Genomic DNA, 19,008 nt, shown 5'->3' with positions numbered 1-19,008 from the left:
AGCTGGATGATCCAGCAAACTTGGAGCGGATGATCCAGCAAACTTGGAATGGATTTCCTAAAAAAAATGGCTATTAGATGCAATTGTATTCAATCCAGGAACAGAACCATTCCAGGTTTGCTGGTTCTCAGATGATAGTCTATCATCTCCAGTCCAGGGGAGCTTTACCAAACCAGGCCCACTATGTACAAGATTACAATCTTGGATAAGCAACATGACTGGGGATGTCATCACACAAAACGTTTAGCTTTTCCCATTTTTTCAGTCAAGTTTTGCTTCTCCAATTTCTCAAAGAACAGCAGGTAAAAACTTTGAAGCCTTTCACACTTTGCATGAGAAGCTTTGCAAACTTTCTTTCCCTGAAGATAATATTTGGAACCCGTGTCTGCTGAATGACTACATTAAAAAAATTCAAACTTTTTATATTATAGAACAGCAAGTTGGATTTCAGTAGGATGTAAAAGTAGCTACTGAGCTCCTGATATTTATCCAGATTGGGTCCTGCAGCAAGCAACAGACTTCTGTCACCCCCAGCCTTCCCCGGAGATCTGCAGTGAGTCACAGAGCTGTACACAGTGATTGTCTATATATGAAATGAACATGTGTGTTTTATCAGAGGCTCACGCTACAAGCCTAACTCATGCCAAGTAAATGCCAAAACACAGTCAACGTTTGGAGAGAGGCTAGTGAAGTATTATACATTGAGTTCCGGAGCTGCTTCTTCTCTGCTGAGCTCATCAGTAATATCAGAGAGCAATCCACTGCAAAATCAATTCTCATGTAACGGGATTGCCTTTACTTCAAGTCACTTACAGATAATTAATATTTGCAGTGATTGTGCTTTACAACATGCAATGGGTTACATTGCAAATACCAAATAAAGGAAATGTTTCTGTGGGAGTTTTGCTTCCTCTCCACCATACAACCAGTCCCGAAAAGCTGGTAATTTGGTCACAAACTCTCCAAGTCCATTGGGTACAATGTAGCACCGGAGGTCCAATATTGGACATGAGGAAGCTCCGGGACCGTTTACATACTAGGGGAAGGAAAGTGCCACCTGACAAGGGAGCAGAAAAAAAGGTGTTTTGATATTCCTTTGATTCCGCATTCAAGTTGGGTTAGACCAGGCATGTCCAAAGTCCGGCCCGGGGGCCAATTTCGGCGCGTGCTCAGATTTCCACGGGCCCGCAGCCTCTGTCATATTATGCGGCCTGGCAGCACTGTTGACCACAGTATAAAATACACGCGTACAAAAAAGCTTTTTTTTATTTCATTAGAGTTGATCAACTGCCTTGCAATTATTGGCCCGCTACTCAGCCAGGCATAATCAGCAGGACGGGAGTCCCCACGTGTGCACAGGGAATCCCCTACTTCATTATAGTGGGCGTGTGCTGTGTGGGACCTGTACAAACCACGCCCACTTTGTATCCAAGAACACGGAGCTCGCACTGACACCGGACTCCATGCACAGGGAATCCCTCACGTCACCCTGGTGGGCATGTGCTGTGCGGGACCCACGCAGACCACTCCCACACTAGCCCCGAGTACGTGCTGAATGATTGGCCCCCACTTATTTTCACCTCACCAAATCTGGCCCTTTGCAAAAAGTTTTGACACCCCTGGGCTAGACTGAACAAGCTATTCAATCGGAACTAAAGTTTTAAACTTTTGGGACCAGGCAGGGGATTTATTGCAAAAAAGGAACAGATGATGGCAATAAGCGTACCTACCAACCTGACTGTTCTCTTCATCCTGCGGAAAGGGGGGGTGGGGGTTACCTAAATAAACTCCTGCACCTACATGGGAGTAAAGTCATTCTGATCCGGCCAAATAAGCTGCCTAAAGATTGAAACAAGTATAAAATAAAAAAAACAAAAAAAAAAAACAAAAGGGAAGGCGATGGTGCCCACGACGGAACTGGGTCAAATGTAAGGTATAAAAAAGGTTTGGTTCTGCTTGTTATCCAGGAAGACGGTGCACAGAATTTTAGTGCTGACAAAAGTTTAGCTTGAAGTAACTTGTTGCTTTTAATATTATTATGATCATCATTAGTATACTGTATTTATAAAGTGCCAACATATTACGTAGCGCTGTACATTAAATAAAAGTTGCTGAAATGACAGATACAATAACACAGATGGGGAGAACCCGGCCCAGAAGAGCTTACAATCTTTGTCCTGATCCAAATTGGCCTATGCTATACTTTTCCTTTTGGTGTTTATTGTATGGTAATAAAGTGGTAACCATTTTGTTCAATACAACTTGGTATGAACCCCGGAACTGAAGTATAATATTGTATGGTAATAAAGTGGTAACCATAGTATTTTGTTCAATACAACTTGGTATAAACCCCGGAACTGAAGTATAATACTTTCCATCACCATGGATAGAAGTGCAGGGTGAAATTCTATATCTTCAGCTACTGACACTATATATTATGTATTCCTGTGAAACCTTATTCCCAGGACCATTGCACCAGATCCTTTATTCAGTCCATAGTAAAATAAGACAATGGAGGTGCATTAACAGGAACTCATTATGGCACCATTCTGATCCCAGGGCTTTCATACAGAATTTAAAATATGAGCTTGCCTTCTGTAATTATATTACTCCTCAATACAATCCACTTAGGAGAATGTGCAATTACTAAATGGGCCTGTTGCTGCTGCATTGAACTGCATTCTTTTGTTTCTGCTGACTGGTACTTCTTTATGGAAAGTTGATTTATGTTTCTCTGCTAAATGCATCACGCTGACATATGTGGTCGTTCATTCTTGGAAGAAGCTTTCCTCGTGACAGGCACGCTAACATCTCACTACGTGCTCCCGATTGCAAGGCTCAATTTGTGTAACAGAGGAAGAAAGAAATCGAAGGACCTCAATTGCAATATCAAGTGCAATTATTTGGTCATAATTGGAAAAGTTCTGTGGTTCAAAGCTGAAGGACATTGAGAAATAATTAAATATATGACCAGCAAATTGCCTTGCTTTGTCCAATCTGGAGATTCCCTCAAGTCTGTCTCTCTGCTTCCGGTATCACCGATCGCATAGAAACTCCCAAACTACAACTACAAAATTGCAAAACAGATTAAAAACAATATAAAATGTAATAAGATTATAATAGCCCATCAGTTTATCAGTATTGGAATGGCACCAAGGACTAGGTGTTCTTTAGCAAATTTCTCCTGTATGGGAAGAATGATAACCAATAGCCAAAACCTGGGAACAAGCATCTCATACTCTTTTCCACGAATGACCCCGCATCCATTGTGCCCCCCTAAACATTGACGACAGATCCCTTAAAAAAAAATGGAGTAAGAGGAGTCAACGGTTTCTATGATACCCTTACTGAAAACTACAGAGACTCCGTGAAGTCAGCCATTCTTTTTCAATGGATTGGGTGTATTATTCTGAATAATGGATAACCCTCCATTGTTCCCAGCTGCCAACTGACATGAAGGAATTCAATGAAACCGTCACTATTTTAAAATACCAGCCAGTCAATATTGATCAATAGCTGCCTACAGAAACTTACATACATTTGTTTTAATTAGATCCAAAATAATAGACACCGGACACAGAAGCATTAAGTAGGATACTCACTTGATATAAAAAGTTTGGCAAACTAAAAAAAAGTCAAAGTAATGAAGATTTAGAGAAAAATGTAGGACAAAACCATTGCAATTGCTTTGGACTTAAAGGGAACCTGTGTTTTGATCATGCTTTGATGATTGAAAATGAATGTATACCAATGTCATGGCTGCAGCTCCAGTCTGCCCATCATTCAAGCTCATTACGGAAAAACTTTGTGCACAGCCATAGTGATGCAAAAAACTTTAATAAAATGTAATAAATAAATAAATGAAATTGTCCTTGCAATCTGGAATGCCTAACATGTATCGCATACAAATCTGGTCCACAGCTAAGGATATCTCAGTAAGTGGCCATTGAGCTTTCATCCAGCCAAAGGTCCAGCAATGTCAGGGCAAAGTAGACTCCAGTCTGAATTATCAGGTGCCATTCATGTCCCATTTATTCTTCCTCTCTTCACTGACAACCATCCGATACTTCACCTTTTCTCTTCCTAAACACATCAGATTTGTATGAGATATTACAGGGTAATATTTAGAAGATTGGAGACCCCTTTCTCTGCTAAGAAAAAGTTCTCATCTCCCAAAGTATCAGTTGAATGTTTGGGTATTAAAGTTTGATGTGACACTATGCCAGTGCATGCAATATAATTCTAACTTTAATCACTTACTTATCCTTCTGTTGGCTCATTGCATGTTTTACAGTTATTTATTATGTATTAATAATCCACCTGCCCCTTGCATGGTTATGCTGACCCACAAAATAATCCCAGATCATTATATTGTCAATTTGAGGCCCTGGGATCCCAATAATATACCACATCCAACAGTGTTATGACTAATTATTAGAATCCTGAAAACAGTATTGCAATCTAAGTACAGGAAGCTGGGAATGCGATAATACAATGCATCATCTCTTCACTGCAGATTGCAACCTTTCAGAAATCTCAGTTTTGTTTTTTGGTGCGGAAGCTCTCAGACGCACCCCGCAGCGTACAACCATCAAAAGAAAACTATTTCTGGGTTAAGAGACACTCAAGTAGATCAAAGAAAAAATTAAGTTTTTGTGACAGTTAAAGGAAGTAGCGGGTAAAGTGTTTTTCTGCCTCAGTTATTAAAAGTCTTCTCTAAATATTCAATGCAGGGAAGCAGAGAATGAAAGTTTCGGTAGCAGATGCTCTTTTCTCAAGGCATGGACAATAGGAAACATAACGGGTGGTCAGATCAATCCCTCCCACCCGAGAGAGGTTGTCACCTAAAATGCCTGTCTGGTTGTGACTGGTGTCCCGTCTGGGTTTCTGATAAATGCATAAACCCTCTGTGTTGCCCATACACCCCCTGGAGCTTGAAGCATGAGACTGTCAGAGGACATGAAAAATGATCTTTGCAGGAAAGCTAAATGAGCCTCCTATTTCATCTCTCCGCCACCTCTTTAGGATCAACTGCAATTGTTAGTTGTGCCACCAATGCAACCAACTGGAAAGCTAAGATGAAATATTCATAGGTTGTTACACATTTCAGGGTTTAAATATCAGATTGACTGGGGAATTCAATTATCATTACACAGTATATATATATATATATATATATATATATTATATAGCGCCAAAATATTACACAGCACTGTACAAAGTCCATAGTCATGTCACTAGCTGTCCCACAAAGGAGCTGACAATCTCATGTCCCTACCATAGTCATATGTCTTTATAGTAGTCCAAGGTCAAGTTTGAAGGAAAGCTAATTAACCTAACTGCATGATTTTGGGATGTGGGAGGAAACCGGAGTACCGGAGGAAACCAATGCAAACATGAGGAGAACCTGCAAACTCCATGCAGATAGTGTCCTGGCCAAGATTTAAACCTGGGACTTAGCGCTGGAAAGGCCGGAGTGCTAACCACTGAGCCAAGGTGCTGCCCTATAATCTAGTTCCTTTTTCCAAAATAGAACATTTTAGCTTTTTTTGTAATGTGTATTTGATAATCATTTATGATGTGCTTGCTGTGTCATATTTTCATGATGAAACTTTATCTACAGATCTGGAAATCCATTCGCTGTACATTAAAGTGTAGCAAATGACAGATACAGACAGTAACACAGAAGAGGGCCCTGCCCAGAAGAGCTTACAATCTAAGAGGTGGGGGAAGGATCACACAATAGAAGGGGAGATATGTAATAGTGGGAAGTAGTGAGAGTTTAAGAGACAGAAGAAGACGGGTAGGTGAGGGTGAAGCATTGGGTTTTGAGTGATCTTTTAAACGTAAACGACAATAAAAGACCATTCCAGAGAGTCGGGGCAGCTCTAGAAAAGTCTTGGAGCCGTGCGTGTGATGAGGTTATGAGTAAAGAAGTCATTAGTATTAGGTCATTGGAGGAGCGAAGAAAGCGGCTAGAGGGAGTGGAAACCCTTGCAAACACGAGGAGAACCAGCAAACTCCATGCAGATAGTGTCCCCGCCAAGATTCAAACCTAGGACCTGTAGTTGAGTGATTCTCAACTACACCGGTGACAACTGTCCTAGAGGTGGTTTACCCTCATTTACAAGAGGTCTTTACTCACTTTTCTTGTTTACTAGGACAGGTTGTAAAAGGAAATGTTCCCATTCCAAAACAGCAATTAAAAAAAATGGTGGGGGTTTTAACCATGTCCCACTCTCCAAGCTCCAAAGGAGCAACAGAACCTCCCTTTCTGCTTGACCTTCATGGTGAGACAAGAAAACAAGAAGCAAAGAACTGACATTGTGTAGCACTACTAAAGAAGAAGCAAAGTCTGAAAATGTAATGAGCAAATATGGCCGCCACCACGTACTACATATACACAATCCAGACGACCAATATGGAAGGGGGTGAAAGTGCTATAGTACTTCTTGGAAGCAATGTGAATTGTGTGATACTTCCCCACCTCCTAGATTGTAAGCTCTTTGGGACAGGGGCCTCTCCTCCTCCTCCTGTGTCCTGTCTGTATCCGTCTGGTATTTGCAACCCCATAATTTTGTACAGCGCTGCATAATATGTTGGCGCTATATAAATCCTGTTGGGCAGCATGGTGGTTTAGTGGTTAGCACTCTGGCCTTTGCAGCGCTGGGTCCCAGGTTTGAATGTCGGCCAGGACACTATCTGCATGGAGTGTGCAGGTTCTCCGTGTTTGTGTGGGTTTCCTCCAGGTTTTCCGGTTTCCTCTTACATTCCAAAAACATGCAGTTAGGTTAATTGTCTTCCCCCCAAAATAACCTTAGACTTTATTAAAGACATATGACTATGGTAGGGACATTAGATTGTGAGGTCCTTAGATGGACAGCTAGTGACATGACTATGGGCTTTGTACAGCGCTGCATAATATGTCAACGCTATATAAATACTGGATAATATTAATACAATGAAAAAAGTTCTGAATGCTGTTGTCGAGTAGTTTAGTATTATATAATGACTTGTACTGAAACTAAATTGAAAGATAAAAAGGATTTCATAATCCTGAACCTTTTCTCTGCTTTAAACTGTAAACTTTTGGATCAGCCTAATAAAATAATAAAAAAAAACTTCAAAAAGACCAACGACTACCTATAAAGCCACATAAAACACACAACAAAGTCTATCCCCTCACTATATCGGTGTCACAATAGGCAGACAGGGGTTAAACAGGACTGGTTTGTTCAGTCTGAATGCATTCCCTCCATCGTCACATCGATTCCAGATGGAATAAAGTGTTTTTCTGCCATCATACAATAGGCATATTATGTCTGGGACAGCAGTGAACGATGCGGCTTCCCCTTTTGCTCCTGTGAAGTCACCCCCAGCTCCTGCTAATCCTACTAAAAGGCAGAAAGCGGCTCATGGCAGCCCTGAATACAGCACAGGAAGGACTTTTATAAACTCTCCCACACTTCTTCCCCATCTCTCAGCAACGCCCTGAGCTGGATAAACCACATATTATTCTATGAATCTGTCTGACCGCATTTTACAACGTCAAGATGCCTTTGAAGAAAGGAACAAGCCATACCAACCCCACAGATGATCCAATTATTCATGCCTGGTTGTTTAAAAATTGCAAGGATTTTACTATTTTGGCTTTTGAAATTTGTGAAAAGCTTCGCTTCAGCCATAAAAAATGAAGGCAGAGGGAATGCCGGGACCTTGTTAGGAGCAGCCTGAAATTTTTAAAAACTTTTAAAGGTTCCACTAAAAGAAGACAACACTATGAGATTGGAAATGTGATGTGACCGGACTTCTCTGACTTTAGCAGGAGAGCCCGCTCACCCCCCAAATTTTATCCAAATAAGATCAGAATATTAAAGCGACTTAATCAGTGAATGATTGGCCTGTAATGTGCATGGGCACCATTATTATTGGTCATGCGTGCAACGATAAACTATTGGTCAATTACAGATTCAAATTGGTATTTGTTTTAATATAATCGGCTGGCACAGAAAACAAAAGGATCGACTGGGGCACAATCAATTTTCTACAGGTCAACAGTTCCTGAATCCTCAATTTCAGAAAGATATAATTCTTCTTAAAGTGGAACTAAACCCTGCGTTACTCACCCGCCATCTTCTTCTTTCTCCATTTCCTCCTGGCAGCCAAAGCTTTAGCTGCGCATGTGCAGCTCGGTTTTGCTAACACAAACACATTGCAATCCTCGGTTATTTTGATTGGCTGGGCCAGGTCATTCATTCCCGAAACATGCACAGAAAGTGCTGGGGATGCAAGGTGTTATCCAAAGATCAAGCTGCGCATGGGCAGCTCAGGTTTGTTTCCAGAACAACAAAGTGATCAGGCGGGTAGATAGGAAGGATTATTGCAGAAGGGATATCACCTGTCACTTTGTGCAATAATGACCAGCCTGACTGTGGATTCCTAAATATTATCTATATGGAATAATCATGTTATTCATATGGTCAGAATTTATTTCTGCCTCTGTTCCAATAGCCCCCTCCAATGGTTCTGGTAAGTGACAACTGAAAGACAAGGGTAGGGCTTGGGGCTCGATTTGAAAAGTCAAGGCCATGTATGCAACTAGGAGCAGGTTCCTTCCCAGGCACAATGGAACGATCTGAAGAAGCACAGACGTATTATCAGTAATGTTGGATATCAGTGTTTCTCAACCAGGGACTTGTGGGAGCTTAAGGTTCCTCCAGAGGTTGGGAAATGAACAATTTGTGCCTGTGGGTCAGTTTAAATTTGGCTATAGGGGCGACATTTTTCTCACTGATGTAAGAGGCATTCCTCCTCCAGGCCATTACACTAATATCCTGTGAGCTGTGGATATAGTAATTATAGAAGGGGTTCCCTGAAGACCTGAAACTTATTTCAAGTGTTCCCCCATGTCGAAAAGAAATGATTGATTATACACTTTGATTAACATGGTAGTTACACGTAAAACCATAATACAGCCATTCCGGTGCCTTTTTTTCCTGATCCTTGCTATGCAGGAGGAATAACTCATCAGCCGTATGCACTCTAAAACAAAGGTGAAAAGATTAGATCAAAGTACAGCCGGAGTAAAAAATCATTTCCGGACTTCCCCTGGAGAATTGCTCCTGGACTCTCTTTAAGGAAGTCTCAATTAAAATAAGTCCGCCAGTGCTGCCTATAATACAGCTAATAGATCCATAAAGCAGAAAATTACCAGCTTTCTGGTGATTATAAAAAAAAAAGAGGTTGAACAGGATACACAAATCTCTGCCGTTCATGTGAATTAGTGTTAATTGCACAGCTTACAGCTTAAAGGTTGTTAGTTTGGCATTAATTAAAGCGGAACTAAAGCCAAAATAAAAAAAAACACTTACCTTTATTTCTGCAGAGGATGCAATGGGCGCCGCCATCTTCTTCCGGGTTCTTTTTCCTGCGTCACTGATCTCACACTGCGCAGGTGTGGGAAAAAGGATATCAATCCCACTGCGCATGTGTGAGATCAGCATTTTGTTTTTCTTCCATTAAAGGGTTCCTTTTGCGCATGCGTGATGTAGGTATCTTGGGAGGCTTTGCACCGCAGTGATTGAGACTGAAAGGGGGGAGCTGCACCCTTTTTTTTTAAATACAAATTTTACTTTAAATAAAAGGGTTGTTTACCCCTTTATGTAAACAATTTGAGTTTAGGTCCGCTTTAAGGTACTGTATTGTCCACTTGAAGATACTGTATTGTATCACCTCAGTGCTCAACCCAGAAATGTTTTTAAGCGGGGTGGGAAGAAATTGTAGGCGGGTGGCAGCCCCTGTATTGTGACCAAACTCTTTAGTAACCACCCAAAAACAGCCGGGTGGGTGCTGAGAAGTGCCGGGTGGTGCACCCAGCTAGAAGGGCCTGGGGAGAACCCTGCACCTTCAACACCTACAGAATAATAAAATGAAATGGATGGGAACCAAAGCACAATTCAATCATAAACTAGTGGCCTCACAATGTCAAAGAGCATCAGAAAGAACTAGTTAACCCAGACAGAGATGTAACCAACCCAAGTTAAAAATCACACTCCTAGGTGATCACGTTATTGTGCACTTCCCTAAAAATGCAATTGCAGCTAATTCTAAATAAATTGCAAGATGCATTTATCAACATTGGTCTCCCCTGAAAGGTTTTTAAGCTGGAAGAAGCTGTAGGTGGGTAGTCAAAAAGCAGACAGGGAAATGCATGTCAAAATTAGTGTTCCCAGTTGTTGTTGCTATAGGAATCCAGTTACCCCTATAATTCTGTCAGCTTTCTACCACCCCCTATACTTCATACTTTTTAATTCTCACTCCCTTAGTATGTCCCATTTTTCCATCATCTCTGTATTACGCCCCAACTGTCCATTGCCTCTGTATTGTGAACCAAAAGTGCTGGGTGGTGCGCCCAGCTAAAAGGGTCCGGGGAAAAAACTGATCATGCATTGTATGAATGTATGGCAATGCAACGCATCAGTGTACACAGGCCCTAAGGGCCCATTCATACCATACATACTTTGTGCAGTTTTACGTAGCGTGTGTGCATTATGTAAGGTCACAGAAAGTAATGTCTGATGTTCCCACTAATATGCTGCACGTCATTGCATTTCGGTGACATGCTAAAGGTCTCATCGCTCTCACAAACCTGTTGCTGACAGCAATTTGACAAGAAAGCGCTCAGCTGCTTTCCCAGCATTGTGTTGCTTCTGTGCCACTTTCAGCATTGCTGCATTGTTTCAGCCAGTGCAAAAGTAACTTCAGGCGAGTGTACCGGTGACATTCGATATTCTTCTTTAATGGAACCAACAAAAATGATGACAGCCTGTTTGAATCTGTTTTGGCATAATGCTGTTTGTGTTTTGGTAAACAGATGTCACAATTCAGCCACACAAATTCCATCATTAGCGCGACACTTAGTTGACATGCCATGACACGACATGCAAATGAAGCAGTTAGACTTCACGAAATATTGCAATAAAAGGATTAACTCTCGGATGTGTCACTCCACAACGGTGGCAACAATCCATATGGACTGTCACAGGGCGTCTGCACCTTCCTTCTCCAATAAGCCGTGACAGCGTGTGAATTTCTGGCACAAAGCGAAAGTGAATTCTTTGTTCTGATACACAGCTGATCATTTGACAGAATTTTAATTATTAAACGCTACCGGTATTAATGCCAAGATATCATAACATGCTTGTGTGCCAACGAATACTTTCATTTCCTAGCAGACACCACGCTTTAATGGGATTCTTGGCACGGCATGGCTCTGATGGCGAAAGGGCGAAGGCCGGCGCTCTGTGTGGGAGGACTGCATGAGAAAAGTCACGCAGAACCTTCCATTGTTTTAAAGGTGAGTTTCACCCAAATATGGTTTCTTTAAGGTGAATGTAAAGTTGAAATAACATGGGAAAATCTTGAAGGTCTAAGGGGGCCAATTGCAGTCTGTGGTCATTTTTCCACGGGCCTGCAGCCTCTGTCATCACAGGGTATCCCCTGCGTCATTATAGTGGGCGTGTGCCATGCGGGACCCAAACAGACCACGCCCACTCCGATTCCCAGAAGCCCACACTGACACCGGACCCTGTGCACAGGGAATCCCTCACGTCATCCTAGTGAGCGTGTGCTGTGTGGGACCCGCGCACACCACGCCTACACTAACCCTGGTAAGTGGTCGGCCCGCACGCATTTTCGTCTCACCAAACCTGGCCCTCTTTGCAAAAAGTTTAGACACAATAAAAAACAAAACACAAAAACCGGTGCTACCCAACAACCAAGGCCAATGGACGGGGCCACACTCTAATGAATGGTGCGTTCCAGAAATAGGAGGGTGACAGTTACAGTATGATCGGCAGTGGATATATGAACTATTGCAACAAAAATAGAACCAGCGTCCCCTTCTGGCATCAAATGGGTTGTCTTGTATTCCATTACACAAAATATGAAGTACAGAGCTTCAGTTATCAATTCCCATCCTGGTGACACCACCTAGGGAGCCATTGACCTGAAATCTCAAAAGTCCCAATCTTCCTACCTGTTACCCAACAACAAATCACCAGGTTGTAAAGCCAGAATTAGAATGTTAGCCTCAGAAGCTAAATCATAAAGTGTAGCGGTGGGTTATGGGCCAGTTCTCTTTTCAAGGGACTGATACCTATTTACCTGCCTGTGCTAATTTTGTAAGAATATCAATAGTGGATGATGAACCCCCCCCCCCAAGGCCCTGGAATACAAGGTGCCACACAGAAGTAAGGACATGGAGCAGTGTTATCCCCGGACCCTTTCAGCTGGGTGCACCACCCGGAACTTTTTAGTAACCACCTGGCTGTTTTTGGGTGCTTCCTGAAAAGTTGGGTGACAATACAGGGGAATGCCACCCACCTAAAGCTTCTTCTCACCCAGCTTTAACATGGAGAATATACTGTGGAGGGTAATGAAAAATAAATATATCAAAGCATTAAACATTCAAAGGGGACTATTTATAAAATCTGACATTCACTGAAACATTGCTGGAGATTCTTCCATGCGTTTCATCGTGACAGTCATTGATTCTCCACCACTGAGTGTTTCAGTGAATTTCAGATTCACCATTTTTAAACAGGTGTATATAACCCAATCATTAAAACCCATCATTAGCCAGGAGTATATCCCCCAATTAGATTGTAAGCTCTTTTGGCCGGGGTCCTCTCCTCCTCCTGTCTCACTGTCTGTATCCGTGCATCATTTGCAATCACCATTTAATGTACAGCGCTGCATAATATGTTGGCACTATATACAGTTTAATAAGATGGTATGTGGCTACAATGCATGGGATCAGCAGCACTGAAATGCAACAAATAATAAAAAATGTCTAATTATTTTCTTACAAAAGGCGGATTCAGCAAACATTGGCGTTTGGTAAAACCACATTCACCCAGAAACTACCCTGGAGCAATGGTTTTGTATTTCTGCCCCATACTACACCTCGGCACATGGTTCTAATCACAGAGGTGCAATGGTGAGGTGTAATGCATTGGAAGCATGTGCGGCTTGATGATCCAAAGCAGATTTTGGCCAAATCCCCGGGAGGGAACCCCTACCAAAGGGAGATGATGAGGGTGGGGGAAGGGTTTGTAAATATGCAACCTGGATGGGCAAACTTGTGGCTCTGCAGCTGGGGCCAGGATGCAATAGGCAGCGAGCCGGGTATTTGTATAGATGGTAATGGACTCAGGGACAACATAATGAGGGGTGGGCATTGCCAGGGTGTATGAAAGGTGGCATGGGAATGAACTGCAGCTGGTGCCAAGAAGTAATAATCAGTGAGCTGGGCATTTTTATGGATGGTCATGGACAACAGAACTGCAGGAGGGCATTGCCAGGGTGTATGAAAGGTGGCATGGGAATGAACTTCAGCGGTGCCAGTCTCATGTGCTGTGCCGTGTGCCAAGCAGCAGGTCTACAAAGCACAACCTGACCCTTTATTCATGAGCGGACATCTGCCAGAAGATGCCATACACCTGCAGACTTCATTGTGCCAGGTGAGGAGAATGCTGCGGCAATGTTTGCCAAACAAACACAATGTCAGTGTGCCATCCTTTTGCCCTAGCCATCTGATTGGGATACCGGTGCTTACCTCCTTTGCCATTCCATCGCCCCTTGCCCACCAGGTAAATTATACATCACTGGCGGGTTCCTAGGACCCCAGGACCCATGTATATTATTGGTAGTATTAAATTTTAATCCGTCCACTCGCCACCCCAAGGAAAAATTAGGAATTTTATACATAAATATCATCGGAGGGGTGTGGGGAATCTTTAAGGATTCATACCATTATCAAAGTTTGGGGCAGAGCGGGTGCCATGGCAAAGAAGGCACCAACTGTCACTTTTTAGGTGGATAATCTGATCTGATTGGGGAAATGACGGTTACAAAGTATTTGTATCTGGGGTTGTAATGAGATGGCAGCCTGACCCCTGCTGAGTGCCATGCTGGCAGTATGATGCCCCTGGCATGTCTGTATATTACAAGGGTGATGTGCTGCCAGTTCCATGGACCTGCTTAGTGCCCAGGGGTGCAATGCTAATACCCCCGGGTATGTCTATAGATAGGAAGGGTGAGTTGTACTGCCAGCGGGTACCTAGGGGGTGCAATGCTAATACCCCGGGCATGTCTATAGATAGGAAGGGTGAGCTGGGGTGCCCACGGGGTGCCATGCTAATACCCCAAGTATATATGTGAGCCCTCCTCTGCCACCTGGAGTCTATCAGGGTGCCATGTGGGTACAGCCCAGCCTGACAATATAGATAGCAGGGGGTAACAGGCTAATAGCAGGTTGCCGTGTGTATGAAGCCCGCTGTGCCCACTCACACAAGGTGCCAGCCTCCAATAGTGTGTGCCAATAGTGTGTAGTGTGTGCCAATAGTGCCAATAGTGCCAGGTAATGACCCAGTCGGGGGGCTCCCGTACACTCACCATTGCAGAACTGTAGGAGGGAGGTGGTGTCATACAGGCTGGAGAAGCCGTCCTCCATGCTGGCCGATCCTGGAATCCCCCTCTGTGTTCAGCAGCTTCCTCCAGTCTCCGGCCTGCAGACCCCTTCTGTTACCATGGCAACCGCGAGACTGCCGCCCGACCCTCCTCCGGAGACTCCCGATCTGTGTACAGTGACCGCCGGCCGCTCCGAGAGATCCCGAGAGCAAGCCACGCCCCATTTCCCGACACGCACCGCCCACACACCCGGGAGAGAGAGGGAGAGGATTAACCCATCACTGACCCCGACCCCGCCCACCGAGCGCACTGACATCCCTCACCCCAATTCTACTACCCCCAATACTGCCTGACTACTACCCCCATTATTACTATTCACTATTACCCCAATACTGCCTGACTACTACCCCCATTATTCCTACTCACTATTACCCCAATACTGCCTGACTACTACCCCCATTATTTACTCACTGATGCTCCACTACTACTACCCCCATTATTACTACTCACTAATACCCCAATACTGCCTGACTACTACCCCCATTATTACTACTCACTATTACCCCAATACTGCCTGACTACTACCCCCATTATTACTACTCACTATTACCCCAATACTGCCTGACTACTACCCCTATTATTACTACTTACTATTACCCCAATACTGCCTGACTACTACTCATATTATTACTACTCACTAATACCCCAATGCTACTACACCCTGATACTGCCTGACTACTACCCCCATTATTACTACTCATTGATACCCCAATACTACTACTCCCCAATACTGCCTACTACCCCCATTATTACTACTCACTATTACCCCAATACTGCCTAACTACTACCCCCATTATTACTACTCACTAATACCCCAACACTACTACTCCCCCCAATACTGCTACATCTCACTATTACTCACCCTTCACTACTACACCCCAATACTGCTTAATACCCCATTATTACTCCTCACTAATACCCCAATTCTACTACTCCCTGATACTACCTGACTACTACCCCCATTATTACTACTCACCTATACCCCAATACTGCCTGACTACTACCCCAATTATTACCATTCACTAATACCCCAATACTACTACACCCCAATACTGCCTGACTACTACCCCCATTATTACTACTCACTATTACCTCAATACTACTTCTTCCCGATACTGCCTGACTGTAGTATCGTTACTATTGTTACTACTCACTAATACTGCCCACACCAATACTAATACTCCCCGATACTGCCTGACTACTACCCCCATTATTACTACTCCCTGATACCGCTCACCCTTCACTACTACACCTCTGTAATACTCCCCCCAATACTACTACACCTCACTATTACCCCAAATCTACTACTCACCCTTTAATACTACTCCCCAATACTTCCTAACTACTACCTCCATTATTACTACTCACTGATACCCCAATTCTACTAACTACTACACCTGGATACTACTGCACCTCAATAGTACCCCAAATCTACTACTCACCCTTCATTACTACATCCCAATACTGCCTAACTACTACCCCCATTTTTACTACTCACTGATACCTCAATACTTCTCACCCTTCACTATTACACCTCGGTAATACTCGCCCCAATACAACTACACCCCAGTACTGCCTACTACCCCCATTATTACTACTCACTGATACCCCAATTCTACTACTCACCCTTCATTACTACACCCCAAAACTACTGCACCTCACTATTACCCCCCAATACTGCCTACTTCCCCATTATTACTACGCACTAATACCCCAATACTACTACACCTACCTATTACCCCAATTTTACTACTCAGCCTTCATTACTACACCTCTGAATTACTCCCCCCAATACTACTACACCCCAATATTGCCTAATTCCCCCATTATTACTACTCACTGATTCCCAATACTACTACACCTACCTTTACTTCCCCCAATACTACTACATCTCACTATAACTCACCCTTCACTACTACATCCAAAACTGCTTTTTACCCCATTATTACTATTCACTAATACCCCAATTCTACTACTCACCCTTCAATACTACACCTCGTTATTACTCACCCCCAATACTGCTACACCCCAATACTGCCTACTACCCTGTTATTACTACTCACTAATACCTCAATACTTCTACACCTACCTTTTTCCCCAATTCCACTACTTACTCCACTATTACACCTCACTATTACTCCCCCCAATACTACTACATACTTACTCCACTATTACACCTCACTATTACTCCCCCCAATACTACTACACCTCACTATTACTCAGCCTCAATACTGCCAAACTATTATCCCATTATTACTACTTACTAATACCCCAATACTACTACACCTACTCAATATTACATCTCACTAATACTCCCGCTAACACTACTACACCTCCTTATTATTAATACTCTCCCCCAATACTGCCTAACTATCACCCCAATACTACTACTCACTAATACCCCAATACTACCATAGCTACCTGTTACCCCAATACTACTACTCACTAATAATCCCAATCTACTACTTACCCTTCACCACTATACCTTACTATTACTCATACCAGTACTGCCATACCTACCTATTACCCCAACACTACTACTATTCTCTATTGCACCTCACTTTTACCCCACTACACCTCACCATTAACCCTCACTACCATACCTACCAATTACACCAATACTACTACTTTTCCTTCACTACTACATCTCACTATTATTCCCCCAATACTACTACACCTCACAATTATTATTCTCTCTCCAATACTGCCTTTTACCCCATTACTACATTGACTATTATCCCATTACTACTCACTAATACCCCAATTCTACTACACCTACCTATTACCCCATTTCTACTCCTTACCCTTCACTACTACACCTCAGTATTACCCCAATATTACCATACCTACCTATTACCCCAATAATACTACTCACTACTGCACCTTCCTGCTACCCCATAACACCTCACCATTACCCCTTACTACCATACCTACCTCTTACAGCAATACCTTTAATTACCGGTACTACCACACCCCACTGTTATCCCAATACTACCACTTACCATTACCCCTGACTTTCCATTACCCCTCACCAGTACCACTACTTACCAATACCCCTCATTACCATACAAATGTATTACCCTAATACTATTATTCACAATTACTCTACTACACCTTACTATTAGGCTTCACCAGTACTACTACATACCCCAATACTACTAAATACCAGTACAACCACAGCTCACTGTTACCCCACTACACGTCACTAAAGCACCTTTACTCCACTATTACTTCACTTTACTATTACCCCAATAATACTACATCTCAAAAATACCCCAGTACTACTTCACCTCAGTTTTACCCCTCACTACTACTCCATGTCTGCACAACTACACTTCACTATTACCCCACTACTCACTTTACTAAACTCCATTATTATTACACCTCACTATTACCCCAGTACTACTATTCCTTGACATTTCCCTGCACTACTACTGTTACTCCTAACACCTCGACCTACTAATACTTCTTCCCCCTTACTTCCACACAGTTACTCCTCACTACTACACCACCAGTACTATTACTTCCTACTGGTACCCCACAACCTTACTAGTACTCCTCCTATCTAGTTCCTCTCGCTTACCCCTCCAAAGTACTTCATCTTAATACTAACACACTATAGTACCCCTTACTACTATCTACCCTGGCTCCTACCCCTTCTTTGCTCCCTACACAGACTAGTACCAATAATAAGCCTCAAGCCACCTGGTTCTGGAACTATATTCTTTGGACAGCTCTAGGAGCTCCAGAATGATACAAAGTGAAAAGTATGGAGGAGAGAAGAAAGATTTAATGAACCAAAGTGTACCACAGTATATAAGACACATAGGAAGCAAAAGTATGGCACGGGCATGTATTATTGCTTATGGCATCGGGTCCTGGCACTGGTGAGAACTCAACAAGATTGCTAACATGGGTGTGTAGTGTCCTTGGACCTCTAACTGATCTAACTCCTGATGATGTCCTTTTGAAAGAAACATACCAAGAATCCAGAATGATGAAAAGTGAAGATTATGGAGGTATGAAGAATGATTTCATGAACCAAAGCCCACCACACTATATATAGTTAGGTTGAAAAAAGACATAAGTGCATCAAGTTCAACCACTAGGGAAATAATCATACCCATATATAAAACCCTATGGACATAGTTGATCCAGAGGAAGGAAAAAAAACTCTGGTACAATTTGCACCTACAGGGGAAAAAGGCAATCAGATATGAGGCAATCGGATGTTCCCGGGATCAACAGTCACTGTTATCTTTACTTTAAAGCTTTAATCCCCCGTTATATTCTGTGCTTCTAGAAACCATCCAGCTTTCTTCTAAATCAATCTATAGAATTAAAGGTGCGTACACACTTCCAATTTTTATCGTTCCAATCGAACGACGAACGATCGATTGGGCAAAAAATCATTCGTAAAAAAGTAACCAACGACGCCGACGAACGAGGAAAGTTGTTGGAAACGAACGACCGGAC

At 42.8% G+C, this 19,008-nt stretch overlaps 1 protein-coding gene across 9 annotated transcripts in view; it reads right to left on the bottom strand.

The window, feature by feature from the left end:
• EML1 (EMAP like 1) overlaps positions 1 to 19,008 on the bottom strand; it is a 90,001-nt gene that overhangs the window by 45,960 nt on the left and 25,033 nt on the right. The window contains exon 1 of one of the 9 annotated variants that reach the window (XM_072428583.1): positions 14,458 to 14,696. The exons of the other annotated variants lie outside the window; for them this stretch is intronic. Within the exon in view, the coding sequence (XP_072284684.1) occupies positions 14,458 to 14,515 (58 nt within the window). The 5' untranslated portion in view covers positions 14,516 to 14,696. Of the gene's footprint in view, positions 1 to 14,457; positions 14,697 to 19,008 lie in introns of those variants that run through there. 9 annotated transcript variants of the gene reach the window in all.

Source organism: Pyxicephalus adspersus, chromosome 12, assembly GCF_032062135.1.
Source record: "Pyxicephalus adspersus chromosome 12, UCB_Pads_2.0, whole genome shotgun sequence".
Taxonomy (NCBI): domain Eukaryota; kingdom Metazoa; phylum Chordata; class Amphibia; order Anura; family Pyxicephalidae; genus Pyxicephalus; species Pyxicephalus adspersus.
Note: the sequence above shows the minus strand (reverse complement) of the source record. Positions and strands in the feature narration are given on the sequence as shown.